This window comes from Australozyma saopauloensis, chromosome 1, assembly GCF_035610405.1.
Source record: "Australozyma saopauloensis chromosome 1, complete sequence".
Taxonomy (NCBI): Eukaryota; Fungi; Ascomycota; class Pichiomycetes; order Serinales; family Metschnikowiaceae; genus Australozyma; species Australozyma saopauloensis.
Window position 1 is genome coordinate 152,763 of NC_086131.1, and position 27,353 is coordinate 180,115.

The 27,353-nt window shown below is 42.5% G+C and overlaps 17 protein-coding genes and 1 non-coding gene across 18 annotated transcripts; 7 read left to right on the forward strand and 11 right to left on the reverse strand.

Moving 5' to 3' along the window:
- Positions 1-370: 370 nt before the first annotated feature.
- Positions 371-808, forward strand: PUMCH_000074 (uncharacterized protein; the record flags this gene model as incomplete). Its single annotated transcript, XM_063019172.1, has 1 exon — positions 371-808. The coding sequence occupies one exon, from the start codon at positions 371-373 to the stop codon at positions 806-808; it is 438 nt and encodes a 145-aa protein (XP_062875242.1).
- A 744-nt stretch (positions 809-1,552) lies between these two features.
- PUMCH_000075 (uncharacterized protein) lies at positions 1,553-3,832 on the forward strand (the record flags this gene model as incomplete). Its single annotated transcript, XM_063019173.1, has 1 exon — positions 1,553-3,832. The coding sequence occupies one exon, from the start codon at positions 1,553-1,555 to the stop codon at positions 3,830-3,832; it is 2,280 nt and encodes a 759-aa protein (XP_062875243.1).
- Positions 3,833-3,884: 52 nt separating this feature from the next.
- On the reverse strand, positions 3,885-5,294 carry PUMCH_000076 (uncharacterized protein; the record flags this gene model as incomplete). Its single annotated transcript, XM_063019174.1, has 1 exon — positions 3,885-5,294. One exon carries the CDS (start codon positions 5,292-5,294, stop codon positions 3,885-3,887), a length of 1,410 nt encoding a protein of 469 aa, XP_062875244.1.
- Positions 5,295-5,681: 387 nt separating this feature from the next.
- PUMCH_000077 (uncharacterized protein) lies at positions 5,682-6,332 on the reverse strand (the record flags this gene model as incomplete). The annotated part of the gene is made up of 1 exon (XM_063019175.1): positions 5,682-6,332. One exon carries the CDS (start codon positions 6,330-6,332, stop codon positions 5,682-5,684), a length of 651 nt encoding a protein of 216 aa, XP_062875245.1.
- A 263-nt stretch (positions 6,333-6,595) lies between these two features.
- Positions 6,596-6,829, forward strand: PUMCH_000078 (uncharacterized protein; the record flags this gene model as incomplete). Its single annotated transcript, XM_063019176.1, has 1 exon — positions 6,596-6,829. One exon carries the CDS (start codon positions 6,596-6,598, stop codon positions 6,827-6,829), a length of 234 nt encoding a protein of 77 aa, XP_062875246.1.
- A 222-nt stretch (positions 6,830-7,051) lies between these two features.
- PUMCH_000079 (uncharacterized protein) lies at positions 7,052-9,148 on the reverse strand (the record flags this gene model as incomplete). Its single annotated transcript, XM_063019177.1, has 1 exon — positions 7,052-9,148. One exon carries the CDS (start codon positions 9,146-9,148, stop codon positions 7,052-7,054), a length of 2,097 nt encoding a protein of 698 aa, XP_062875247.1.
- A 78-nt stretch (positions 9,149-9,226) lies between these two features.
- PUMCH_000080 lies at positions 9,227-9,299 on the reverse strand. Its single transcript has one exon. It is a non-coding gene; the product is annotated as a tRNA-Thr (tRNA).
- A 148-nt stretch (positions 9,300-9,447) lies between these two features.
- On the reverse strand, positions 9,448-11,580 carry PUMCH_000081 (uncharacterized protein; the record flags this gene model as incomplete). The annotated part of the gene is made up of 1 exon (XM_063019178.1): positions 9,448-11,580. One exon carries the CDS (start codon positions 11,578-11,580, stop codon positions 9,448-9,450), a length of 2,133 nt encoding a protein of 710 aa, XP_062875248.1.
- Positions 11,581-12,257: 677 nt separating this feature from the next.
- On the forward strand, positions 12,258-12,623 carry PUMCH_000082 (uncharacterized protein; the record flags this gene model as incomplete). The annotated part of the gene is made up of 1 exon (XM_063019179.1): positions 12,258-12,623. The coding sequence occupies one exon, from the start codon at positions 12,258-12,260 to the stop codon at positions 12,621-12,623; it is 366 nt and encodes a 121-aa protein (XP_062875249.1).
- A 37-nt stretch (positions 12,624-12,660) lies between these two features.
- PUMCH_000083 (uncharacterized protein) lies at positions 12,661-13,815 on the reverse strand (the record flags this gene model as incomplete). The annotated part of the gene is made up of 1 exon (XM_063019180.1): positions 12,661-13,815. One exon carries the CDS (start codon positions 13,813-13,815, stop codon positions 12,661-12,663), a length of 1,155 nt encoding a protein of 384 aa, XP_062875250.1.
- Positions 13,816-14,766: 951 nt separating this feature from the next.
- Positions 14,767-15,957, reverse strand: PUMCH_000084 (uncharacterized protein; the record flags this gene model as incomplete). The annotated part of the gene is made up of 1 exon (XM_063019181.1): positions 14,767-15,957. The coding sequence occupies one exon, from the start codon at positions 15,955-15,957 to the stop codon at positions 14,767-14,769; it is 1,191 nt and encodes a 396-aa protein (XP_062875251.1).
- Positions 15,958-16,226: 269 nt separating this feature from the next.
- PUMCH_000085 (uncharacterized protein) lies at positions 16,227-18,641 on the reverse strand (the record flags this gene model as incomplete). The annotated part of the gene is made up of 1 exon (XM_063019182.1): positions 16,227-18,641. The coding sequence occupies one exon, from the start codon at positions 18,639-18,641 to the stop codon at positions 16,227-16,229; it is 2,415 nt and encodes an 804-aa protein (XP_062875252.1).
- Positions 18,642-19,098: 457 nt separating this feature from the next.
- Positions 19,099-19,839, forward strand: PUMCH_000086 (uncharacterized protein; the record flags this gene model as incomplete). Its single annotated transcript, XM_063019183.1, has 1 exon — positions 19,099-19,839. One exon carries the CDS (start codon positions 19,099-19,101, stop codon positions 19,837-19,839), a length of 741 nt encoding a protein of 246 aa, XP_062875253.1.
- A 720-nt stretch (positions 19,840-20,559) lies between these two features.
- Positions 20,560-21,324, forward strand: PUMCH_000087 (uncharacterized protein; the record flags this gene model as incomplete). The annotated part of the gene is made up of 1 exon (XM_063019184.1): positions 20,560-21,324. The coding sequence occupies one exon, from the start codon at positions 20,560-20,562 to the stop codon at positions 21,322-21,324; it is 765 nt and encodes a 254-aa protein (XP_062875254.1).
- A 183-nt stretch (positions 21,325-21,507) lies between these two features.
- Positions 21,508-21,786, reverse strand: PUMCH_000088 (uncharacterized protein; the record flags this gene model as incomplete). The annotated part of the gene is made up of 1 exon (XM_063019185.1): positions 21,508-21,786. One exon carries the CDS (start codon positions 21,784-21,786, stop codon positions 21,508-21,510), a length of 279 nt encoding a protein of 92 aa, XP_062875255.1.
- A 640-nt stretch (positions 21,787-22,426) lies between these two features.
- PUMCH_000089 (uncharacterized protein) lies at positions 22,427-23,104 on the reverse strand (the record flags this gene model as incomplete). The annotated part of the gene is made up of 1 exon (XM_063019186.1): positions 22,427-23,104. One exon carries the CDS (start codon positions 23,102-23,104, stop codon positions 22,427-22,429), a length of 678 nt encoding a protein of 225 aa, XP_062875256.1.
- Positions 23,105-24,294: 1,190 nt separating this feature from the next.
- On the forward strand, positions 24,295-25,200 carry PUMCH_000090 (uncharacterized protein; the record flags this gene model as incomplete). The annotated part of the gene is made up of 1 exon (XM_063019187.1): positions 24,295-25,200. The coding sequence occupies one exon, from the start codon at positions 24,295-24,297 to the stop codon at positions 25,198-25,200; it is 906 nt and encodes a 301-aa protein (XP_062875257.1).
- Positions 25,201-25,822: 622 nt separating this feature from the next.
- On the reverse strand, positions 25,823-26,362 carry PUMCH_000091 (uncharacterized protein; the record flags this gene model as incomplete). The annotated part of the gene is made up of 1 exon (XM_063019188.1): positions 25,823-26,362. One exon carries the CDS (start codon positions 26,360-26,362, stop codon positions 25,823-25,825), a length of 540 nt encoding a protein of 179 aa, XP_062875258.1.
- Positions 26,363-27,353: the final 991 nt, after the last annotated feature.

Genomic DNA, 27,353 nt, shown 5'->3' on the forward strand with positions numbered 1-27,353 from the left:
AAGAGGTATGATAAGATAGGCTACCGATTGTGTATTATCGGTCTGTTTCTGGTCTGTTTTGGTAGGACAATGCCTAATTCTGAGTTAAGTTCAGTGAAGAATGCTAGCTAGTGAAATTATATATGAGGCCTCACTGAGTGTGTCTATCTGATGAATACACAGTAAGTCGAGAAAAAAAATGGGGTTTGATTTAAACAATTTGCATTGAATACTTGAAATTTATTTCGGAACTGTTAATTCGGAGGCTTCACATCTGCATCTTGGTAAATGCTTTTGTTCAGCTTCTCCACTACCCCAAGTTATTCTCCAAACTCATTGATTCAGCAGATTGCGTCTAGCCTCTATCAATAAAAAAGTTCAAAATTCCATCATGAAGGTTTACGCACTCTCAGATCTTCGATTTATTTCCCCATCTACTCTCAGATCGTGGCTAGCACGTAAATCTGATCCAAATCACGGAAGATTAGCTATCGTGGATGTGCGGGATTCGGACTATTTTGGTGGACACATCAAGGGATGCTATCACTATCCCGCGGGAAACTTCCACGAGACATTGCCTGAGCTCAGACAGAAACTTGTCGATGACAAAGTCCAGGATGTAGTATTCCATTGTGCCTTGTCACAGGTCAGAGGACCCAAATCGGCACTCCGTTTCCTTCGCAGTATTGAGGAGCTTGGAGCCGAAGAAAAGAAAAAGTTCGACGGCATGAACGTGTGTGTGTTGAAGGGAGGATTCACGAGCTGGCAACAAGAATACGGAACAGACAAGGAAGTGACTGAAGATTACGTCAAAGACTTATGGGAGTAGATGGATGATGAAGCCAAAAACCGGCACTGCTCCAATTGGATCTACACTGATGAACTAGGATGTGATCTGCTGGTATTACTTCCAAGAGCGACATTGAGAAGATTAGAACCACTATACGGGCATTCCGTTTTTCAACATTGATGTGAACAATGTGGATATTCAGAATGGAAGATTTTTGTAAAACTGAGACTGATCTCCTTGGCATCATCCCTCCCACTGATTATCCCAGACACCGATCGTGAACATTCACAATATCTTCCAACTAATCACACAGAATTCAGACGACACTATCTTGGTTGAAGAATTGACCTCAAGAATCTGAGATTGGTCTATTCAGTGCAATCTTGCGAGGCCTTAGCTAGCATTGATTTACGAATCTTGATATTCATGCCCAGAACGTGGCCTGGGCCTTGCTCATAGAGCATGCAACTGGAGTCTCAGATATTATCAATTGCTCGAAGTCTCTTAATTCCTGTCTTTTTCTCTTCTAGAAATTATATCAAGTCCACTCTGAAAGTCTTATAGTCCCAGTTCCATTCCCCTACTAAATCACCCGGTGAGCTAGCAAAGATCTAAGTCCACTTTACTAGAATTTCTATCTATTGAATTTATAAAAGAATTTCACATCATCTTCTACAATTTTTTGCCATTTCACATGTACATTTTTGCTTCTCTTCCATGTCTTAGTATTACACCGCGATCGGGGTACCAGAAATACCATTCCACTACAATCCCTGTCTCGAAATGAATGGGTCACCGTGGAGCTCGGCCATGAATTTACCCAACAATATTGCAGTCACAGCCGCCGAAGATGTATACGTCTCCGAAGGTAACTCGTTGAAAGTTGGCACTCTCAATTCCCTGCTTTTTGACCAGATCGACTTGGCAGCAGCCCAAGGAATCAATATCCAAGATCTCATCCTCAATGACCAAGAATGTTTTCTCGCTCTTGTTGGAACTTCTTCTCTTGCAGTAGCAGACTTGTCGTCGGTCCACAAGAGTGCCTCCAATACAAGTGTCTCGATCTATAAGGTGGGATCATTCAAGGATCGGATTGTCTCTGCGCTCTGGCATCCAGCATCTGCCACCAAGACGCATTTGGTTGTTCTCACACAAACCTCGGTGCAAATATTTGACTTGGCGCTTTCGTGTGTTGATGCCCAGCTCAAGATTGACCTCACTGAGTACCCTAAATTTGGCGGTGACAGCGCCGTATCTATGGCCTTTGGCTCCCACTCGAGCTATCTTGGTTCAATTACTCTATACATTTCTACAGGCAAGGGAAGTGTACATGCTCTTACTCCATTCATTTATGAGGGCTTTCCTCAAGCTTTCACTGGGCTGATGATACATGATCTCTTGAAGGAACGCGAGGATTTAAAAGACCTTACCAATGCAAACATCCCACCAGCATCCATCTTCAATGATTTTCGGAATGCTTTCCTGGATCAAGAAGTGTTTGCAGCAGACTTGGATAATCTATATCAGTCGCTTCACATTTCTGATTTCCCGGATGAGAAAGAATGGAACTTCAAAGCTGCTGGAATCAAATCGCCAAGGCTTGTTGGTCCCCTCACTCAAGTAGATCCACGAAGCCGAATCATCAACGCATCTCCCAAGCATAGATTCACGATTCTTGCCTCTTTGAGCGAACAAACAAACGGAGGTGTGCGTGTATCATACTTGGCTCAACTCTCACCATTGATATATGCATTCAACGATCTTGCGGAGATTGGACCCGAGCCAAAGAAGCCGGAGCCAAAGAAGCGGGAAGAGCCAAAAGACAAATATGTCAAACCACGCCGAGGTTTCGGATTCGTCGTGGTTCCTGGCGGTGATAAAGCCACAGATGATGGCTTGAGCAAGGAGGAAGAACATTACAAAAAATCATTAGAGGACTATAAAGCTAAATTGAAAGTCGCTTCATTCATCAAGACGACATTTAACGTGTTGACTATAATCTCCAAAGACAATGTGAGCCTAGGAGACAAAGCTGTTGAAAATATCAAATTTGCTGCTAATGAGTCATGGCTTGTTTTAGCTGGGGACAACAAAATAGTAGCGGGAGACGTCAGCAAAGCTGCTGATCAACTTCTCGACCCTAGCTGTGAAGCATTCACTGTTAAATACTATCTGAAATCCAAAACTTCTGGTAGTGGCTTCTGCTTCTACACCTCCAACGAAGAACTTCTTAGCATCTGTTCGTGGCAGAACGCTAGCAAGCCACAGGTTGTCAATGTTGTGGGTGAGAAGACATCTACAACAGACCCACAGTTGGCGGTATCTTATGAGTTAGAGACTCGAAGTCGCACGCCCGGTCTGAAAGCTGCACTGCCTGCAAGAGAGCTAAGATTATTTTTGGAGGGTGCGGGCAATCTTCCAGCCATCAGCAAGATTGATGAAAACTCCTCCAAATCCTTAGAAGAGATCCACAACGTCTCCAGTTTGACGGTGCAGCGCCTTCAAAAATTAACCGGGTTCATTCTCACCTTACAATCTGTTCTAGCAATTCAACACGGAGAATTGCATTTGCAAAGACAGGGGTTGAGCGAGATTGCAGCTAAGAACTTCTCTTCCCAACATGAAGTCACACAAAATCGCATCCAAGCATTACTAGAAAGGCAAAGTAAACTAGCCGATAAAGCAAAGAGGATCCAAGATCTGTTGCTGGAGAGATTCGAGGAGAGCAAGAAGAAATTTCAGCTTCCGCTTTCAAATTCCGAGCGTGCTTGGTTTAAAGAACTCAACTCCATCACCAAGAAAATAACTGTGGGTGATGAGGATTGCCTAGGGTTGCAGCTGATTGTGTCTGATTTAACACAAAAGGTGGAGGCAATTGAAAGCGTTCCAGAGACAGCAGAGGAAAAATTAGCCAAGACCTTGTCGGATTTGCTGATGGATAAGAATTGGAAGAGACTTAATTTCATATTGAAACACGAAGGTAACGAAATTGATAATGGAAAAGAAAAGATCGAAGAATTATTATCTCGTGTTTCGAGTCTTAATTTGGGAGTTCCGGTTTAAAACGGCTAGAAATTTTGTCATTAATCAATATACAATTTGGATTCATTCTTGGCTATTCAGGTGGTGGTGGTGGTGCTTTAGCAGATGTAGTCGGTGGTGGCGGCGCTTTTACGGATGAAGTTGGTGGTGGCGGTGGTGGTGGTTTCCTTGGTGCCGGGTTTGTATTTACCGCACCGGTGGTGATTACAGAGGGAGGTGGTGGTCTAGGAATGACAGGTTTCGCAATTGGTGGAGGCGGTGGCGCCTCTCTAGAAGGCTGTGTCAGCTTTGGAATATAATGATCATAGCCATTGGGTCTACCAGAGGGAGGTGGTGACCGATAAGTTGGTTCCCCTCCATATCCGGGTCTGGGAATGTAGCCATGTTGATTCGATGGGTTTCTCGACTGATTGGCACGAGGTGGAATCGGAGGCAAGTGAGTTACGGGACCATGATTGGGGCCGTGGTTGAACTGATTGGGAGACAGGCCCCTTTGCGAATCGTAATTGTTTGTCCTTTGCCTCTTTTGATCCTGGAAATCTCCTTCAAACGATCTAGGTCCAGACTCGGGGCTTGCTTGGCGCTCGTTCCGGAACTTACAATCTCGTGTATAATGACCGATATTTCCACAAGTACGACAAACAATTTGCGTCACATCGCGAACCAGTGATCTTTGCTGGTTGTAGCTTTCAGGAGGCGTGAATGGCTTCGTTTCACGTAGGGTACCGTTGAGAACGGCAAGTTGACGAAGCTGATCTCTTTTGAAATCATTCTGGCCTACAGGAGATGAGATGGCCTTCTCAATGACCTCATTAGTCAATTTTATGGCCTTGTTCACCATTGCAGTGGTGTCTGCAGAAATTACAACATGTAGACTATCTTCATTACCTTGAGACCCTGCCAGATCCATCTCCTTACCTTCTTTCACAGACCCTTTTCCACGGATTGCCAATTTAGCACCAGACTCCTCTTGTAATTGGCGTAGGGTATTACCTCTAGGTCCTAAAAGCAAACCAACAAAGTTGATATCTGGATATTCTTGTACTGGGATGTATAGTTTTTCGGTGGTCTTGCCTGCCTTTTTATAGTCCAGTGGGGGGTCATAATTCTTTATGCTTGTTACGGCAATCTCCACTAGCGCGTGTCTTTCTTTCTCAAGATTTTCGATAGCGCGAGACTCTCTGCTATTAATTCTATTTCCGCTTTGATCGTATTGAGGTGGAGGGGAAGGTTCTCTGTAGTAATTTTCCACACTTTTGGAAGGTAAACAATCAAACAATGACGTTCCGCCTTTACCGGCTTTTCGTAGGTAATGAGAGATTTCTTCCACTCGAAAGTATTGTTGGTATGCAGTGATTTGTTCCTGGGTTAGATGGCCTGAAATAACAGTATCTAGCTGGTGACCCCCAAACTCGACGAAACGAGCGCTTTTACCGGACCACCGTGTTTTTCTTCGGCCTCTGTCTGTGCTGTCTTGGCTCATTTTATGCAAAAATCCGAATGAAGAATTCGGATGGGGGAGTTTGATCAGAGATGAGTGATTCCAATACTGGCTTATCTGAGTGAACTGTGGGGGTGTACTAAAGTTTAGACCTGGGTCATCGACGGTCAAAATCTCTATCAATTGCTAGTTAAGATTTTTGATTTATTTCGAATTTTCTGAATTAATTTTGTTAGTATGCGAACGGTTTGGGTCTATAAGATAGCTTGTGTCTTGGAGGTCTTTACCAGACAATTTCCCACGAACACGCCATTTTATATATAATTTCGATTTTTGGAATGTCTTACGAATTGATGCAATGAATTAATACCCAATGTGCTCCTCGAGCAAAGGAAAATCTTCATAAGTCTGACGGGTAACTCAAAACCATCAGCTTCTCTTGAATTCAAGAACAGACAAGACCTCCCAGCCCGCTTTCCTTTTCTCGATAACGCGCACAGACCAGCCTCGTTGTTTCATGAGCTCCTCGACTTTGTCTGGATTGTTTCGGGCACAAAACAATATGTATGCCACACCATCTCGGCTCAAGATCTTCTCAAGATTTAAGAGAACAATCCATGTAACCTCCATGCCATCTTCTCCCCCTAGAAGTGCTAGATCTAGCCATGTGTAGTGATCTCTCGTTGTTGGTACATCCGGAACGACTTCTGCTGGGACATATGGGGGGTTGAACACCAATACGTCAACAACGTTTGGTCTGATGCTCAGCGTTAGAGACATTTGTAGTACATCAAACGTATTGAACTTTTGCTGGCTGCAATTGGCATTATAGGTTGCAATCACCGCTTCACAAGCATTTGGATTCAAGTCCGTAGCAAAAAATAGACCCTTTGGAAACACATTTGCCTTGAGGAATGTCGAAACAATACCCGAGCCTGAACCAATCTCACACACAATGGGATACTTGCGTTCTTGAAGCCCAGAAATGCACAGTTCCATGCAATCTAGCAAGAGATAGGAGTCCTCTGCCGGCTCGTAAACACTCTCGGGTAGTAGCGGGATCTCTGGTGTCGGGAGCATAACTATGTTTTGAATAAGTTATTGCGTAGGGGTTGGGTTTGAAAGGCTTCTTCAGTGGAGATGATCTTCAATTAAAAAAGCATCTCGATCCGAAGTGATGAAGGCCTTTAAAAATAATCTTTTGCAAAAGTTGTCATACTGATGAAAAATCAAACAATGTTATGTTTTTCGTTAAGGTTTTTGGTTTGCGAGAAAAATTGTTCTTGCTGTCTTCTTATCGTCTTCTCATCTTCAATTTGTCAATACCCCAGACTCTATTGCAAATGCAAGTCAAAGTGAAAACTCTAACAGGAAGAGACATCCCCGTAGATGTTGAGCCTACAGACAAAGTCATTCGTATCAAGGAAATGATGGAAGAAAAAGAGGGGATTCCTCCAGCCCAGCAGAGGTTGATTTTCAACGGATCGCAACTTGACGACGAGATCACCATTGAAGCCTCTGGAATACAGCCAGGTACATCTTTGCACTTGGTGTTGACTTTGCGTGGTGGAAGATAAGTGTATTCCTACCTGCGTTGGTACGATTGGGACAAATGGAGATGATATGTTTATCATCTTTTTTCGAGAAACAAGAAGAGATCCAGGCGTGCAAGTTCTTCTTCATGCTCAGGTCGCTTAATTGGAGCATTGCTTGAGAAACTCATGCAATACCACTCCTCATTCTCGCGGATCATGAATGCTAAAGGTTCAATTAAAAATACATAATGATACATAATGAAATTAAGATGCATTAGCCCATTTCCTGGCGTTAGCCAAAAATTTATTGATCTTGGGGCCTGGGAATTCGTAGTCATAATATTCCTCGGTCATTCCATCAATTTCTCTCTGTTTCGTGACGAGATTGGGCATCTTCCCTTCGATTCTCGAAATGGTCTCGGCATCACCGTGTTCTGATTCAAAGTCTTTCCAGGACTTGAGAAGCGTTATAGCATCGGCTCCTTTGTGCTCCTTCTTAAAATGATTGTATGCTTCTTCGAATATGAGTCTAGTGTTATTGACGTGATACTCTTCCAATTCGAAATCTGTCTCCTCGGAACCAACAGTTGCAAGAGTATTGATTTGCTCTGGCGACAAGATACTTGACTCAAATAATGCAAGCATGATCCACACAATCGCTTCATCTCTTGAAGCGATTTCCTCCCTGAGAACGTTTCTTGCGTCGTCGTATCTAAACTCTTCCTTAAGGAACTCAATGAACTGGGACAAAAACATGGTTCCATTGTCGAACTCTTCTTTAATTCCCAAGCGATAGAGTTCGATGCATCTCTCTGATTCGTTCATTGATTTCTCAAACGATAGGTATTCAAGAAGTACATCATGTGAGAGTGTTCCACCGCTCAGCTTATCATGCAAATAAGAGACTTCAAGCCATTTGGCGTAAATTTTCCGTACTCTTTCGTACTCGGAAAGTTCTTTTTCCGTTGAAATGTAGAATTTGAAGATCTTGCTCTTAGGCTTGGCTTGGCATCCATAACCGATAGCTCTGCCTAAAATCTTACGGCCTTCAACCAAACTCTTTTCGTTGCGAATTTCAAATTGGGCAAACATGATCCACAACTTTGCGAACGAAAATCTTTTGTGCGGTACAATAGCCAAAGCACGCTTCCAAGTGTCTCTGGCCTTCGCAATATCTTTGCATTCAAACTCATACACCAACGCCAATTTAATCCATAAAAAGATGTACCGTCTCCATTGAGTCAGTTTATTGACATCCTTTGGGGTATGCGCAATAGCGCTTTCAAGAGTAGTGACTCTGAATTTGATGGCCTCTGAAGAATCCACGATTCTGCTAAGTTCCCACCAACTATCATAGTCAAAAGGATCTGAAGTGACATTTTTCTCGAGTTGAAGTTTTTGTTTTAATATGCTATTGTCACCAGCACTGCTGAGGCTGTGGTGATTTTTTATCCTCTTTACTAGATCGACCTTTTGCTCTTTCAGTAGAAAGTCCTCTTCTAGGATTTTGGAGGTGATGGTTTGTGAACGATCAGTTTCGCCTTGCGAAGCTTCCCATGTAATCCAGCGACTCAACAACTCACATGCACTGGAGTCTTGTTGTACGCTTTTGTGTGCCAATAGTGAGTCTGCAGCTGTTTCGAAAATTCCTCTTATTGAGGCCTTGTGCTCATCGTCATCTAGTGGCTGTTTTAGCTCGAAATCAATCCACTGCACCCACAGTTCTGAATCAGGAAATTCTGCAACATATCGCCTGTAGATCTCTCTGGCATTATCAGTCTCGTTATATCGCTCCTCAAAAGATGTATACGCCAACCATGCCCCACGCATTGGATGCCATTTCAACCAGCGCTCAAAGATCTCTCTAACAGCTTTGAAATTCGCCAAAGACTCCTCAATCTGCACATACATAAACCAGAACTTGTCCGTTCGAGGAAGTGTGGTAACAGCTCTATTCAATAGATTTCTCGCATGGTTGACATTTTTGTATAGTAGTTCAAGCTCAATATAGCGTACCCAAAATGGAACATGTTGTACATTCACTTCCAACGCTCTTTCTAGAACCGACCGTCCACGCTTGAAGTCATGGTTCTGTTCTATCTCCCATTTAGCGTATCGCATCCATTGGCCATAGTTGAGTCTGTTTTTATTAAGCTGCTGTTCATAATTGCGGCGTTTCGTTAGTTGGAACAGTCGGAGCTCTTCCAAGTCTCGTATGTCCTGCTTCGGCTTCGTAAGTGTGGAGCGTTTCGATTCGTGAGCTTCGTGTAAAATCTGAGATGAGGTGACTTGAGTTGCGGCAGGATTCGACTGCCGTATACTCGCGTCATTGTGGTCGTGTGCTTCAAGAGCGATAGACATTAATGATTCAAAAAGTAAGAGCTATGGAATGCTAGATGTGGAGAGAAATGATGAGAAGTAATCAGTGATAAAAAGAAATGCCTTCAGCCAGATTCGAACTGACGATCTCCTCATTACTAGTGAGGTGCCTTACCAACTTGGCCATAAAGGCTTCTATATTAAATCGAGATACATTGTTTTTCAAGAGCTTTTTAATTTGTTTTTTTTACCTCATATGTTCTTTTCTTTTTTATTGTGGTATGTACGTTAATTCTGCGCGGTAGCTGAATGACTTCTTCAAGCTTAGGCAATCTCATTAGTTAGGCCCAGACTTGCAATTGTTCAAAAAAATCTATCCGTTTTCTTTCTGAACCAATAGCCTTTGTCACCTCATATCGTAAATCATCGACCATCGCTGGATGTCCACATGTAACAAAACATACTGAACCGTTGCTTTTGAATACTTCAAAAGAAACAATCTTCGCAATGTTGGGCCTTTCCTGTTTGAAAACAACATGAGGAAGGGAGTGCTCCAATTCAACATTGCTTTTATCAGAGTCTCCCAACAATGGAGCACGCTCACAAAGCCTAGTCACGTAGATTGTGACTGCAATTGAGTAGTCTCTCAATAAATTCAATTCTTCTTGGAACCAGCGAACTGCTTCTATGTCTCTAACAACCCATATCAAATGTGTCAGTCCGTGACTTGAAGCAGAACTCACAGCCTCATAAGCCTCCGCAAAAATGCCAGGTATTCCATTACCTCCAGCCACGAAAATTTTGCTGTCATAATTTCTTGCAGGGGTACACTCGCCATATGAGCCCTCAACTGCTACTCTTACAAATACCGACTTGGACTTTGAGCGCTCAATTTGTCTCTGTAAATCTCTTGTAACCCCTTCTTTGACTTTGATGTAAAAAACGATAAAGTCGCCCATGACAGTGTATGTAAACGGATGCGATTGCCAGAATGTCAAGGGAAGAAGAAAATGAACAAAGCAGTGGCCACCTCCTTCCGCAAGGAAAGACGGAGGCCTACGAACTTTCACCCTCAAAGTAGAATCTGCAAATAATTCAACTTCTGCATTTGGAAAACCGAATTGCAAAAGCCTCTGGATTCGATACGCCCTATCTGCGAGCCAAACCCAGAGAGAAAAGTGGTAGTACCATAGAAAGTTCAAGTTCTTAACATGCATCCAAGCTCCAGCTAAGAAAACAGCCGCGAGAATTATGTGTATGGCTAAGAACATCTCGTAGAATTTTCTTCTGAGCACTAACAATGCTTGTCCAAGTAGGGCGATGCCAGCAACGGTGCCTGCGAAGCCATAATAAATATAAGCCTTTGGTGCAGCAGTGTGTTTATGTAAAAGAGCACCATACCCAACAGAATGGACAAGAATTAGTAAGACCATAATTCGAGTTGTCCAACGATGAAATATGATGAAAGTAGAATATGTCCAACCAGTAAAGCCTTGTAGTATATTGTTTCGACCCGCGAAAAGAAATGAAAGAGGGAGAATGTAAGTTGCAATTATTCCTGAACGCACAGAGTAATATCGAAGAAGAGCCATGGTCGAACTCGGAAATATTGGATCATTTTCCACCGGATGAATTTTGCAGACGGACAAGTAGGTAGTTAAACCACAGAAACCAATCAAAATCATTGACTCCATTCGACTTGGCTGCAAGTAATCGAAGATTTTCAACGAGGTTTTCTCCTGGGTTCTTTGTCTCCCCAGTAGGGCTGGAAGTGTAAATGACTTTCTGATGGTGTTCGAGACTGGATCCGTGAATCGATTCGTAATCTTCGGTGCCCAGAGCTTGATACGATAATCTATGGCAGCAACTATAAATACAATTGCCCAGAAGGCAATAATTGGGATGCCGTATTCGACAGATCGAGTGTAGTTGCCTAGAAATTGATCATAGGCATCTCTATAAGTGTAAATGACCTGAGAGGGCACTTGCGGCGGATGAAGAGGTTCAGTGGAGACTGTTTGGGCAGCCTCTTTTCTGTAAAAATCCAAAGCATCAGAATAGTCTTTTCTGGACACACCTGCATTGGTTCGCTCATTGCATAGGTCGAGGAACGCATCGACCTGATCTGGGTACCCAACATCGAAACAATGAGCCGTCGTCGCAAATGCAATTTTGTTTTTACAAAGACACTCTGTCAATGAGTCCAGCTTATTTTGAACAGACGCCATTTCGCTACATACCTGCATTTTTCTGGCAATCAGGCTGCAAGCGTACATAGCGATTTGACTGTCAGAATATCTATGGAATGGTGCACCCTGCAATGCCTTCTGCGGTGTGGTGATCTGGAAGCCACAGATGAGTATAATCAGTAGTAGAATAGTTGAATACCTTCTATTCCGTTTGATACTGAAGCTCCATGCTAGTATTAGGCCAATAAAGCCTGCAGCAGTCATCCATAATTGAACAGGATTCATCGAATTACAAAATGGAATTAATCCAAAGATGAAGTGGTATTATCAAATACTTCCAGTCGGATACATAGTGAAACATTTCTCTAGCTCCTGGATTTGGTCAAATCAATGTGGACCCTGATTTCTTGAAGGCAGGACAGATACCCGAACTTCGGAATTACACGGTTATGAACAGTATCTGGTGACAGATCACAAAATTCGAAAAGAAGAGAGCTCAGCTGTTTCTGTGTAATTTTGTATGCTACACTCCTTTCAAATATTTTTTTTCTTGTTTTTGATGTCTGTTTATAGCGTTGGAAGTGTAAAACAACGATGAGGACAACGAAAGCGGCATGAAGCGAGCAAAATGTAATGAAACATCATCTCAAACATATCTTCGTTGTGTTCTCATCCTATGTTATTCCTCTTCCAACTTTTAAGGTGATTTTGTATTTTTAATCCCTGATTTCATTTATTACCAAGATACTGAATCCCTCTGGGAATTAAAAATATCAATACATCAGGTCGAAATTAATTTCAGTAATCAAAACCATTTTGTTCATGGAGCGGTCATTAGTGCCCGCTAGTCGCGTTTTATCATTGGCGATGTATCATCGTGCTTCTGGAACTTTTTCATTACAAATATCAATGCGGTATAAAGCTTAGAGCCCGCCCGTGATTAAGGTCCGCATTGTAGAAAGATGAATGCTCCTGGAGTCAGGGAACTAGAGGTTCCATTAAGTGAAATCAGAAGACCAATTCCTCCAGTTCTTGATCATCAAAAAATAGAAGCCATGCTCTCAACACTTTTAGGAGTGCCCATGGCTTCTGCTACTTGTGCCATAGAAAACATCACACCAGGTCAATTGCCCCAAGTAGACGTATTTCTTGTCAAAGAGAATGGCAAAAATTATTACTTTGCTTTTGGTGGCTGTCACAGATTCCAAGCTTACGATCGTCTAAAATTAGTCAACACGAAAGAGCCCATGGTGCGCTGTAGGGTTTTTCCAGCTACAAGAAAAACTCTTCGTGTTTACTTAGGTAGTTCAGTAGATAGCATGTTTTAATAGAACTAAATTTGAGGAAGCATTAAGGTCATCAGAGTCAAGAAACGTTCAATTCTGTTCGAGAGTTGATAGAATCCACACTATTCCGAGGTGATAGATTGTCATCCAATAATAGTCTCTTTGCGATTCTTCTTTTTTGCCAGGCAGCAGGCACCAAAGGCAATTGTCCAAAACGTTCCTCATAGATCAAAGCGGTGAACATAGAAATAATGAAGAGCCAGTAAAGATTGTAGGAAATAACACTTCCATAAGTGGCACTATTTGTCCAGCCGAGGACTGCTGTGAATAACATCCACCACACGCCGTCTTCTGCACGTTCGCCATTGCAACAATTGACATGCCAGACACTCTGATTTATGTCATAGGATCCGGGGCCATCTCCTGTTTCGCTCACATCCAAACCGCCACACTTAAGAATGAACTGCTGGAGTTCGAGATTCCAGACGCCTTTGGCAAACAATCCCGCTGCGACAAGATAGAGAAAGCATGTCGAGATGACCAAAAACAATTGGATAGAGAGCGTATGGCCCGTACGAAACATCACAATTCCAACTCCAGATCCAATTGCAATACCTAAAAGAGCAGCATTGATTATTGAGGCGATGCTTGTGTTCTCATTTATGCCAATCCCGCCGACAAAGACAATCGCTTCTAGTCCTTCTCTCAAGGTGGTCACGAACGGGAGAAGAAATAAAGCGTAGCGCTCTTTCCAAGCTACATTCGAAACACCCGATTGTAGATTGTTAATGGCAGAGCCCAACTTGTGCTTCCATTTCTTCTGCATCTTCGTCACTCGAAGAATCTTCACCCCCATAAAAGAGATTGTGACACTAGCCACAATTGAGAAAACACCTTCCCAATAATGCTCCGTAATAGCCCATAGGTCTTGGCCCACTTGATAAAAAACCACTAGAATAGCCGTGCCCACAAGAAGACACACTGCAAAACCTGAAATTCCGCCCGCCCATATATTTAATTTGAGTCTCAGGCATTCATCTTCCCTTCGTTGATGCTCATCCGTTTCGAAGCTCTCGTTAGGGATACTTTTGTAATCCCCTGATTTCTTGTGCTTATCATTTGCAGCCTGATCTACGAATGCGAGTAGCACTGAGATAATGATCGCCAGCTCGAGAGTCTCACGTAGAACAATGAAAAACACTTGAATTGAGAAATAATCGTTGAAAGAAAACATACTTCCAATTATTCATCAGGGGTAATTTTGGTCGGCTTAATATAGAGACACAGCCATTCCGACAATCGGTCAACCTAAGTGCCGTACGTGGTGGTTCCGAATCAATGCAAGGCGCCAATCCTAACTAATTGGAACGAGGTCCAATTATCTTGAACGTGTGCCATTTACACTTATTCAAACTAAGGAATGGACGCTACGTCTTTGATTTAGAAGCTGAATTCTTCCTTGTTGGTTTCTTTTTTTTAGAGCCAGCTCAAACTAAGGCATGAGTAGCTCTGTGCTTTACAAAAAGCCCACATTTCGAAATGACGCTTTTTTAGTATCAATTCAGTGGGGAATAAATCAATGCTTAATTCAAAGTGGTGCTCCGGTAGCGCATTATTACTAGTAACATAGCTGAAGTATACATTGAGATATCGCCAACGTGACTCACGAATCATTCACTTGAAAAGAATTGTACTCTCATGAATTTGTTAAAACCCCAAATCTCACTCGTATCTGAGCCCAGTAAAGGCTTACGTATTGATCCTGTTAAAAAGAGAACCTCCGATACGCGCCGAATGTCTGTAGAATCTACTCTTCCAGTTGATAGAAGCAAATGTTGGAATTGAAATAAATGTAGAGAGTAATCTTGAAAAATGAGGAAAAACAAGACTACCTTTTTAGCTAATCATACATATTTTGGTAAAAAAATCATCTTTCGGTTGCGGCCATATCAAGTGGAAAATACTGTTTCCCGTCCGATCAACGTTAGTCAAGCCACTTAGAGCCACACTGAGTAATGCAGTGGGAGACCATGTGTGAAATTGTGGTGCTGCAATCTTTTTTTTCAATTTCCAGCATAAAATTAGATTGATATTTCCTCCAGGATTGTTCCCCAGGTTTTTGTCCAAATTAATCTACTGTTCAGTGAAATTCTCATGATGTGTATGCTTCGCTCCTCGATGGGGCTCAATAATTAATAGTCGATCTAAACGAGTCATCCTTTCCCTTCGAACGTTGCCTTGGATTAGAATCTGTCTTTTTAGCCTTGACTGGCATGTCAGGTGGTGGCTCCGATCGAGCTCTCTTGAATCTCTCTTTGTCAATCTCATGACACTCTTCAAAGATAGGAAGTTCGTTCAGTTTGAGTGGCAAAGGATCTGACTTGAAATAAATATGATCCAACGCATCAAGCGCATTATATCTTGTCTTTGGGTCAAGCGTCAACATATGACTCAATAGATCCACCCCAAGGTCACCCATAAGAGGCGTAAACTTCGACTCCAACGATCTAGTACAAGTCAAGCCAATATTTAAATCAGGTTTGTTCGGCAAATGTGTGGCATCGGGCCAGTTTTCTCTATTTGGCGGGCCAACCAAATCAAATATGATTTGTGCCTGGTTCGAGTCAGACGAACCTACCAAGATAGGCTTTTTCACAAACAATTCCGCGAAAACACACCCAACGCCCCACATGTCTACAGCGGTTGTGTATTTCCGCTCACCAAGAAGAAGCTCAGGTGGCCTATACCATCTAGTAACTACCAAGCCAGTGTAGTTTCTTTGCCCGCCACCAGGTCCTTTACCTTTGAGCGGAGCTTGACCATGATAGACACGAGCGAGACCAAAATCCGCTATTTTCAAGACTCCATGCGGATCCAAAAGAATGTTGGCAGCCTTCACATCCCTGTGTAGAAAATGCAGTTGATGAATGTAATTGATGCCCTCTAGTAGCTGCATCATCATGCATTTAATGGAGGCCACATCTAGATTAGTAGCAGGATTACCTAGTAGACCCACCAAGTCAGCCTTCATGTAGGGAGAAACCATGTAAAACACGCCTCTTTGCGTAATTTGATCCTTTGGATTGGAGGTTCGAGGTTCCTCATGTATCATGGTCAGAATCAGTAGAACGTTCTCATGATTAAGTTTTTTGAGAATTGTGATTTCTCTCAATGCTGTGATGGGAAAACCCTCTTTTGCCAGATTGTTTATGAGCTGCTTTAAGGCTACTACCTCACCGGTCTTGATATGCTTTGCCTTTTGAACCACACCGAAGGTACCCTGGCCAATTTTCTTGATGATATCATAGTGGCTCAATTTCTCTATATCCTCGAAGCGATTGATTGGCTGTAGCTTCCGTTTGGACTTTTCAGACATGTGTAAGAAGAGTTGTTGCTTGGGAATTACTATTTCCTAGTGCTCACTATGAAGGAATGGTAGAATATAGGTTGGATACGGAAATAGTGTAGCGAAGCATAAAAATAAGCAAATGTTTACTAATTTTGAAAGTATTCAATTCTGGTAATTGAATTGTTTCGATTAATTAATTCTCAGGTAAATGCCATTAAAAATTGAGACCTACATCTCGGGTCTTGTGGTCAATAACGATGAATTGAAGAACTATAGAGTGAAGTAAATGTGATTTTCTATGGTCTTATAGACATCTTATTTCTCTGTTTCATTTTCTCGATCCTGGCTTTGAGCTCCGCTGTTACCTCAGCAGCTCTTCTCCAGCTGTCTTCCTCACCAGAGAAATCGTACAGCTTCTTCGCCGTGTCATTGTCGTCCTCTGAAACTTTTGCATCTGGTATTCCACCATCAATTGACAATCTGTCAACGCGGGAGCTGAGTTCTTGCAGAGACAACCGCAGCTTCGACAATCTATCTGGAGACCTAAACGGTGAAAAGCGACTAGATTCACTTACCATCGGCGGAAGAAGAGAAGGGGTCAGCGAGGTACTCTGCTGGAGCTTTGCCATCTCCACCTTCTGTTCCAAGCTTTTAATTTTAGATTGTGCATTGTCTAAGTCGCTGACGAGTCTGGCGACCTTCAAATATTTTTGTCTTGCAGCTGTGTTTCCTTCATTCAACTCCATTTCTAACTGCTCTAGCTTGGCACGTAAAAGCCCATTCTCCGTTTTCAATGAAACAATCTCATCCTCTCGTGTCGAGGCGGCAATTGTGAGCTGCTCACATCGGCTCAGTAAAAGCGCATTGTCCTTTCTTAGTAAGTCTAGTTCTTGTTGATGCTCAGGGGAGCTAGAGGCTTGTGGTACAAGTTTGGGAGCCTCTAAGGTCGGCTTTGATTGAAGCAACGTTCTGCCAGTAAAACTCTTAGCAGGCGCTTTACTACTAGAATCATCTCTGCGTGCCGGAGATGTGGCTATACGTTTGGTTGGAATGGCTTTGACCATGGGTACTTGATTCTTAATAGTGCTCTGCACTACAGGTTTTGTCTTGGGAACCGAAGGAGGTTTCGAGGCCAATGAAGATGTGGTAGTAGTTCTCTCTGAATTTTGCCCCAGAATTGCAACCTGTACCGTTTCGTAGACAACTTTGACTTTTGCGAGTCTATTTTCATCGATGTTTGCGAGCGCCTTTCGTAATTCTCTTTCGCCAACAATTTTCATGAGTGTTCCAGTGAGTTCTGTGGATGCTTGCCTCACAGGCTCTTGAGGATCGCTCAAAAGTTTTACAGCAACGTCCATGATTACGTCCACCTGTTGAGTCTTCGGTTTTGTTTTGGAAACAGCTAGGCATTTCAGAAGAAAATTCATAGAAGATATCTTTATCTGTGGAGTCTTATGTTTCATTCCAGCGATTGTATCTTCAAGAATATCCTGTAACGAGGAGTATTCAAAGATTGAGAACATAGCGTTTAATATAGCTTGAGACACCAGGGGCTTTTTCTCCTTCGTTCGTTCAATCATGAGAGAAAAGACAAGATTCTGGTATTTGCGAAATTCTTCATGCAATCCTTTCAGTAGAAATTCAATGGCGTTGGCTGTTAGTTGTACTACTTGTATGTTGGCATCCTTTAGTGCTTTTGCGAAGGACCTCACAAGATCTGAATAGTCGCTGTGCATGAGTTTTGGAGCCTTTTTGAGTACATCATTGAGTTCTTCCATGGCCTCCTTTCTATCTTGCCATTTGGAGGATCCTAATTTCTGATTGAATTGTGGCGGGATTTTGCTGAGAATGTCAACAGGGTCAAGCATTTCATATGGGTCAAAAGACTCTCTAGGATCTTCGGAGTGATCGACATCCATTTCTGAGATGCCGTTAGCGCCATTATGTATTTGAGATTCGGCGGCGGCTTGCTGCGCTCTTGTTTTCCTGATTTGGACTGCTTTTACATCCTTCACTTTTTCAAACTCAGAGGTCAAATCACGCTGCTGCACTGGTTTTAAGCTATCAAAGAGAAGGGGTATGAGTCCCTCGCCAAGCCATTTGTATAGCTCAACAGTCAACTTTGTAGTCTCTGCTCTCACATTTCGGTCAGCGTGTGCGAAAAGCTTTGCAAGAAAGGGAATTATGGGTTTAGGAGAGATTATGCTACAACCAAATTGCTCAACAATCTGGGAAGTACAATTCACGCATCCAGCCACTAATTTTGGCAATCTGTTATCGAAAAAGGTGCTGATAACTTCAAACACCCAGTCTCCTGAGCCCGATATTTCAACCAATTGCAAAAATACTTCAATCGTGTTTGCTTTTGTTCCAGATCTACTGGAAGCCAATCCTTTTTCACATAGAGAGCGTATCACCGGATGCTGCTTGAGCTTTTCGACTCTTTCGGTTGTACCTCCATACTGAAGATACTTAGCCAGAGCCAATATTCCGGACTCCTGAGAAATCACATTAGAATCCGTAACAAAAGCTTTCAAGAGGTCTGGATTATTGGAAATTAGATCAAAACATGCGTCATTGACATTTCGAGACTCCTCAAACTCTTGTATTAACGTTTTATAGCCGTCTACCCTAGCCTTCCAAGCTTTATGAACTAGCCTGTCTTCAAGAGCCAATTGAGAGTAGTCTTCATCTTTTGGCGGCTCGCTCATTTTCGCTGTGTCTACAGACCTATGTTTCTGTTTGTGGTCTTGATTCAGATGTAAACAAAGACACGCGAAAGTCGGGGTACACTAGATGATGTATTCTGATTATGAGCTAAGAAATTGATACTTTATTTTTTGAGTAGGGATTTTATGTAGATATTTTTTTGCGAAGGAAAATGTTTAATTGTGATGCTATGGGTATTTGGGAATCAAGTCAACGGAGGTGGAAGCCATAAGAATCCCGATTGGTAGAGAGAAAGGCATTTATATTCTGCTACATCATTGATTTGTTAAATTTGGTTGTGATTTTAATTCCAGCATCCAAGATCCCGAAAAGAAGTTAGATATTGTGCATCACATCAGATACGAAGATCATCTCCAAAACACTCTTACACAATTCTATGATAAAACCTCCTCTAGAAACACAGAACAAACGAATATTATATCTTTTCATGTATGTAGTATGGCTATTGAAGGCATATGCTCAACTAAAGCCCCAAGCATGAGAGGAGAACAATTGAAAGCAATTCCGGTTGGCTGCTATCTGCGAGCTCATCCTACAGAATCTCCCATGCAAATGTATTTTACAGTCTGTACAAACTTACTCAATGACCTTGGCGTACTTAGCCTTGATCTCATCGTAAGGCTTCAACTCAAATCCCCAGGCCTCCTCACCTGGTCTAGTCTCGTAGTATTTCTTGATGTCCACGCCATGGTATGGGTGGTAAGCCATGTTAAACCATGGCACGAAAGCCATGAGAAGGAACGAGTATTGCGAGTTTCTATTGGCAATATCCTTCATCTTGTCATCCAACTTGGACTCGTTCTCGTGGTATGGCAACTTCTCCTCCGACAACAATTTCTTGATCTCATATCTGTCCTTCTTGACTTCTCTGGCGTTCTCGGACCAGCCCAAGAAACGCTTGGACGATCTAACATATGCAAGACAGAAACCACCAAGGAGACCAATCAAGGTGGCACCTCTCAAAAGAGTGGGAGGGAGCTTGGCAGGCTTCTTGAAGGAGCCTGCGATTGGGTCCAATTTCTCCCAAGCCATCATGGAAAGTGGGACAGCAGCGGTTCCAGCGGCCCAGATTCCAATGTCGGAAGGTCTCATGTAGGAGATGACTCTGCCGTAGTATGGGTCGACATCTATGAGCTCATAGTCGCTGTGAGGAGGCTCGCCCCTCACGGGTTCGTATGATTTGTTGTAGGACATTGAATATGTGATGTCGTTGAGGTGGTAACTGTCTGGATTTGATTGGGTGAGGAAAAGAGAAGGTGGTCACGTGGACGATATGGGGTCCAGTAGTAGGAGGTTGAGAGAAGGATTTCTAGAGATGTGTTCAATTCAGATTTCAAAGGGATCGCGGAATATTGTTGGTCTCGTTCATTTTGATGTTTGACTGGCTTTTGAACTCAGAGCATACGTTCTTGGCACCTCTATGTTGTGTCAGATAGAGAATTGGCCATTCATGATACACGGTTGACAAAATGACTTTTTATATTCAAAAATATTAGTTGGGAAATAAAATATTCATAAAACATAAGGGGGTATTCAGAATTTGGCGGAGTTATACTGGATCAAATGTATAAAGCTCTTCAGAATGGTAGCAATACGTGTTCTGACCAAGAAACTTTACAGAAACAAAAGAACTCTAAATTTGCCTATTCAACCATTCCTTGAGTTCTAAACCGCATCAATTATCCCATACCTCGTCGATACCTCTAATGGTACACGTTCTGTCCCCAGTCTACTTCCTTCAATGTTTATCATGCCTCCAGCGTGAAACAAAAGACATTTTTCATTTCTTCTCAACCAAACACAATTGATATTCCAGTTTCTGAAATCTGTTCCGATCTCCACGCCACCCTAGCTCAAATCCTATCTGCTTAACCATCTTGGCTGCAAATCCTTCCTTACATGCATGCCTACCTGCTCACATATAATAGTGGTCTCATAAGCGATTACTCTCAAACACGCCTTTTTCTAAACAGCAAGATGTCGAAACCAAGAAGAAAGCCCCTTTTCAACATCCTTTTGTTCACATTTGTGGCATGCGCAATCTATTTCGTCGCCTCCTCGGACAGAAAGTCTTTGCCCACACTCATATCAACAAGAGCTAATTCGGCTCCTGTTGTCGAACCTGCCAAGGCAGCCATAGCCAAACAGAATCCAATTGACACCAAACTGGATGCAGAGGTTGATCTTACCGGAGCGCAAGATCTCGAGGGTTCATTGACAGAGACACCCTTCATGCCCAAGATGGCAAACGAGACTTTGAAGGCACAACTCGGGAATTCAGCGTGGCACTTGCTCCATACCGTATTGGCGCGGTTTCCCGAGGAGCCCAGTGCATCTGAGAAATCAACGTTGAAGCAATTTGTCCATCTGTTTGCTCAGGTGTACCCGTGTGGAGACTGTGCTAGACACTTCCAGAAGCTCTTGAAGAAGTATCCCCCACAGGTGGGTTCAAGAAAGACAGCTGCAATTTGGGGCTGCCATATCCACAACAAGGTCAACGAACGCCTCAACAAAGATGAGTATGACTGCACCAAGATATTGGAGGACTATGACTGTGGGTGCGGAGACGACGAGAAGAAGACGGATTTCACTCTCGGCAATGAGTCCATGGAACACTTGAGACAAATCTCTGTTGACGAAGTGAGTCCACGTCAAGGTGGTTAGACGGCCCATTTGACCATTTATCTTCTTTGTCGACCCAACCAACTTCTCCCTACAATTATGCTTTGGGTATGTCTACACGAAAGTTCATATGAGATTTTGGCACATGGATTAGTAAAAACTGACTAGTCTCTGCTTGTGAAAAGCATCGTTGAGACTGTGGATGAAAAACCCGTTCTAGGAGCTTCACATGATGGTACAACACGAGACGCTTTGTGGACGTCTGCTCTGCATCTCACGATACACATGGAACTTGTTTTCTTCGCGGCGGATCCCGCCGAGTGCTGGAATCAAGGGGTCTCTTATAGTGCTGGCTCTTTCGATAATGAGCTTACTAGCTTCAGAGGCAAGTAGTCTGTCAACTCGCATGTATTTTAGTAGTTTGGTGTTGACCACCTCAACGCGGCGCGTCTTTAATCCTACGATTTTCTCTTCTCTTCTGCGAAGTAATTCTTGAGCGTCCATTCTTTGCTTTTCTATCAACTAATAGATATTGGTCTTGCAAATCAGCTCCCCTATTATAGTCCTTCTAGATGCAGTCGAGTTGAATACACTAAATGGTCTGTGACTGTATGTTCAGCCATTTCCGTGCCACATGCGAAGAAAATGAATATTTTAAGGAAATGATACTCTTAAATGCCCCAGACTTGGGCCAGAATTCATACAAGCCTAAGTTATTTCTCCGTTTGTGCCTAGATATGAAACAAAACAGTTCAGTTTTTTGACACATTTGGATGCAGGTTTCAGATACATAGTGTAGAACCAAAAAACATATATCGAGCACTTACATAATTACAGTGTAAACAATTTCGTAAATTTCAGTGTTTGTAGCACAGATTTCGTGGCGATAGATATACAGTCAATGAGCCATGTCTGATATGGCACCCTGCCAGCTTCAATCCATTGAAGGTATTCTGTGAGAAATTGAAGAATCAGGACCTGTGTTCTCAAACCTAATTTCTAATAAAAAAAAAAAGGTTCTTCCAATACTTCCTTCATCTCATTTACAATTCTCAAATTTCTGCGTTGGACCCTGCGATAGCACACCATTCAAATTGTACGATATCTAGACTCGGTTTATAATGGAGAAGAAAGCTGAGGTCTCCTATGAGAAGAAGAGTAATCCAATAATACATAACGAGATGACCGATGCTAGAATGAGAGTATCTCTTTTCCTCCTTGTGTTGATTCGGGAGACCAACACATTGATACCTGGAATCTGCTGGATTGTGCCTGCAATTCTACTCTGAGCATTCTGGAGAAAAGCCTGCTGTCCAATCAATTCATCTCTTGTTTCGTATGCTTGTTGCAAGAGTCTGTCTGCAAAAGAGTTGGCCTGTTCAACCCTGCGGCCCTCTTCCAAAATGTAGTCATTTTCATTGATCCCCGACGCAGACGAGACATTTCTCTGTTTGTGTGCTGATAAGTCCAGACGAATCAGAAAGAGGAGATTGTTTCTATTCCTCTCCTCACTTATTTTGGACTGGATTTTAAGGAACGAGCTTCGATGATCAGCCAACACCTCTTTATGTCTTTGTACCTGTTGGGACCTGGAAGCTGGTGCTGCGCTGTCCGTCTCTATGCTTCTTTTCAATCTTGCGATTATATCCTCGCGCTTTTCGAGGATCTGTGTGATGTCGTTGACAAGATTGAGCTCAGCATCGTCGGAAGCCACCGAATTACCAACCTGTTGGATTTTAGAATACTGGGCTAGAAGCTTATCTGTCTGGTTTTCTAGCGAGAGAGCTGAGTTTCGTATTTGCGAGAATGTAGCCGAAGACATGGCACAATTGGTGTCAATAGGCTTGTGAATATGGAGTATGATAGTGGACTATGTGGAGTTGTTAGAAAATCAATTCAATCGGAATGAATGACGAAAAGAAATGTATTGGAAAAATGTCAAATAAAACAAATAGCAAATTGATTGCGAATTTTAGTATTCTTCAATATAATAACGATTATCACTGGCGTGAATGGATTGATTCCTTTGATAGTTGGTGAGACATCCAGCAATGCTTCCAGAAGAGTTGCAGGAGATTATTCTCTTAGAATCTTATAATATTATGGAAATGCCGGTTCACAAAATTTAAGCACATTGATTTGTTACAATTATTTCATGCGAGATCATGAGTACCTGAAGTGCACGAACAAACATCATTCAATTGGAATGCGACTGTTTGTTGAAACTTAATCTCATACAGCAGACAAAACTTCTAATTGCTTTCATTTATAGTCAAGTATATTTGATTTGTAACAATCACGCAATTAATATGGGAAACGAGTCTGGGGTGACTTTTCCAGAAATCGTCATTGACATCTTGCACTGATTGAATTAGACTTAGACGCCTAAGAAATGGGCGAAGATTTGAGTCTTTGTCTTGTCTTTCATGGATTCTACTTTTGTATTCTTGTCTCTTGTTGGATATAGTTAGAATAGACTTCGACCAGATTCAAAAGTGTATTTTGGATTGATATGTCAAAATATTATAATTTCAGAGTTTTAACTGTCGAAACCCCTGTATATATTAGTGAATACTGAAACGTCTGATTAGCCATGTCAAGACACATCAGGCATTGACTCAGGTATACGGAGCACGTCGTTCAAACACATAAATTGTCAGCATAATTAAAATTGAGAACATATTAAAAAAAAAATTCCCGTCTTGATTCATAGATGGATCAAGGATTGCTCAAACCCACCACAACTGGCCCTCATCGAACAAGAGATTGAATAAAGCCACGATGCTCAAGGTGACTTTTTAACAAAATCAATGACGAAATCATTATAAAAAAGAAAAGAAATAGAGTACACAAATTTGTAAGAAATTGTTAGCTGCACACAAATATTCTGACCTTCTCAATACTTACTATTGGTCCCACATCTGTCTCCGTTATCTCCGACGCCTACATCTAAATCTAGCTATCGAGGTGAATCCCCCTAGTTCATACCAATTGCTCAATTGACTAAAGAAAATGACAATTGAATCGCCCCTGAATACCAGACCAGCACATCTCCAACAAGTAGCCCCCCTTCCAATGAACGAATTGGTCCCTGAGGAGTCGGCTGATGCTCCCAAGAAGCAACCTAAACTAGTCAAATCGATCATCTCGTTCCTACTCAAAGCACAGAAGTATTCCGCATATGGGTTTCTTGCATTCTTTGGGCTCCATGCATCGTCTGTAGTCGTAGCTCCAGCTTTGGGTATAAGTTCTACAGGTATTCAAGACTACTTTGAGATGACTCGTGCAGTGTACTTATCACCACTCTTTGAGTATCCAGTTGTTCATGGATGTGCTTTGGCACATGTGTTCAGTGGTGTTAGCATAAGAATCCTCAGGCTCTTATCATCGCAAAGGACCAAGAGGGCTACGGCCGAAAGAGACATTGTCATTCAAGACGTACAGCGAGAGGATATTGGCTTGGGCGGAATTGGGTCCATATTTGGGTTTGGTTTCAAGAAGTCATGGATCTCTTCAACTATTCCATCCCTCACGCCGCTCACATTTTCTGGGTATGTATTGTCAGTGGGATTGCTGTACCACATGTGGAAGATGAAGTGGAGACCTATTATAGTTGACGGAGACTCGTCATTAGTCACTTTGAACTTCATCACACATTACCTCAGCCCCGAGATCAATGGCAAGGGTTGGGCTGCTTTCAATTTGGCCATGTTGGGCCTTTTACTGTGGGTATCGTTCTACCACATGGTGAGTGGTTTGTTCAAGTACAGAAGACAAGTCAGTTCCCGAGCAAAAAAAATTGCGTACGGCATCATCACGGCTTTTACCACCATGAGTTTCATCAGCATCGGCCGTTTCATGCTGTGGCCGCTAGACGTCAGCTTCATCGGCAAACAATTCAACAAGTACCTTTTTTAACTGTCTTAATTGCTTGATTATTATCATTGTATATTCAATTTTACTTCGCCAATCAAATCTAGATCTACAGAGCACAAGTGCTGACCTACAGATTCACAAGAAAACATTTGCGCCAAATAAAAAAAATCCAGTGTATCTTAGGGCCTCACGAGTGTCCGTTGCTTCTATCTGGAGCGCTCATAACCTCCCCGACTATTTTATCCACACATAACTGCCAAATCGAGAGGTTTTTTAGTTTGCGCTTAAAAGTCGCCTGATTTCAGACATACAGACTCGAGCTCTTGGACCACTAATATTCCACATCTACGGTATTCTTGACTATCGTAAAATTTAAACTACTTTCTTTTCCTAAACCAAATCGATTGGCGAATATATCATAATCCAAACTTTGTGAAGTAAGGACCATCTGGACTGTGACTAGAAGCACATCTGTGTCAACATCAACAAGCTCGCCGGTCTCAAACTCGACATGAACTTCACCTGAATCGCATGCAATGCTGCTAGCGATATGTGCTCGAATGCTCCCCAATTGCTTCAAAAACCCATTCATGAACTCAATCGAGACTAGTTGGAACGAAGCTCCAACTAATCCAACAAATCATACCCTATTTGTGTGCCATAATTAGGCTATGGCTCCCAAAGTAGGCTGCTTCATGGCGCCGGCTCTCTTGGATTTGTAGTCCTTGACAGCAGACTTGATGGCGTCCTCTGCCAACATGGAACAGTGCAACTTCACAGGTGGCAACGACAACTCTTTGGCAATGGCAGTGTTCTTAATCTCCAAGGCCTCTTCAAGAGTCTTTCCCTTGACCAATTCGGTCACGTACGATGAGGAGGCGATGGCGGAACCGCAGCCAAAAGTCTTAAACTTGACGTCTTGGATGACACCGGTCTCTTCGTCCACCTTGATTTGCAATCTCATGACATCACCACATGCTGGAGCACCAACAAGGCCAGTGCCCACATCGGAGTCATTCTTGTTCATGGTGCCCACGTTTCTCGGGTTGGCGTAGTGATCAAGGACCTTCTCATGGTATGTACGTTTCTGCGCGAGAGCCAACAATGGGCTGCGGGAAGCAGGCACCACGGAGGTTCTGAATATGGCGTTCAATGCGCCGGTTGGTCTTGCGACGGCGGCGTGTCTCAAAGCTTGTCTAAACATTATTGAAGTAGTTTCGAGAAGAATGATCGAGGAGATGAAGACGAAAAAAGTACTGTGTGACGGAGCGGATGCGGACCTGTGGGGAGGGCTTCGGCTCGGGGCTGCGTCTGCAGGAACTATACAAAGATACCTAATTACGTAGACACGATTTGGGCGGGGCAGGAATTAGTTAGAATAGTAAATGTGCATTTTTGGACTTCCGTTGATTTTTTGGCGTCTATGATTTATTTGGTTTTATTGTGGTGTATCTTTTGTTAAAGTGTGGCTCCCGAATGGCTTACCGTAGGATTTGTAATAGGGACTGCGCAGATGCTTTAGATAACAGCGTTGTCAAATGGGGAAAGAACTGTTTAGAGAGTGAGCCGAGAGCGGATCCGAACACAAAAAAAACTAATGAAACCTTAATCTATCGTTTTGTTCCATTTATTGTATTTTTATTTTCGTTTCTTAACTTTTGTATTTATATTGGCAGGATTGAAACCTACGATTCGATGGTGTCTATTGGCCATCTAATATATGCAATGCGTCATCGATGATTCAGGGTGACTCAAAAGGATTTCAGGCCAGAAAATCAAAATCCTAAGAGTAAAGCAGCTATCAAAAAATTTGCATTGAATTGGTGCCGCGGATAACATAGATTGGGTTGTTTTTGCATGTTGAATGTACCTCTTCCCATATTGATGACCATTGGTATTGAAGCATTTCGTCTACCATAGAAAGAGACCTCAGCAGAGCAGAGCAGTCAAAAAATCAAAGATGCTTCAGATGGTTCTATCGCACAGCTTGAAAATGGGCTCTACTCACTCTCGTTGTTTGAATCGATGGAGCACCTTATTCTAGGCTATCATGGTAATAGGTTAAGCCAGCGTATACTGTACTACCTCCCACACATACAAACGACAACAAAACCGAGTGATGAACATCATTAATCGAGTTGATGGATTTATATAACGTACGAAAAGACCATTACCCTCTATTCATATCCCATTAA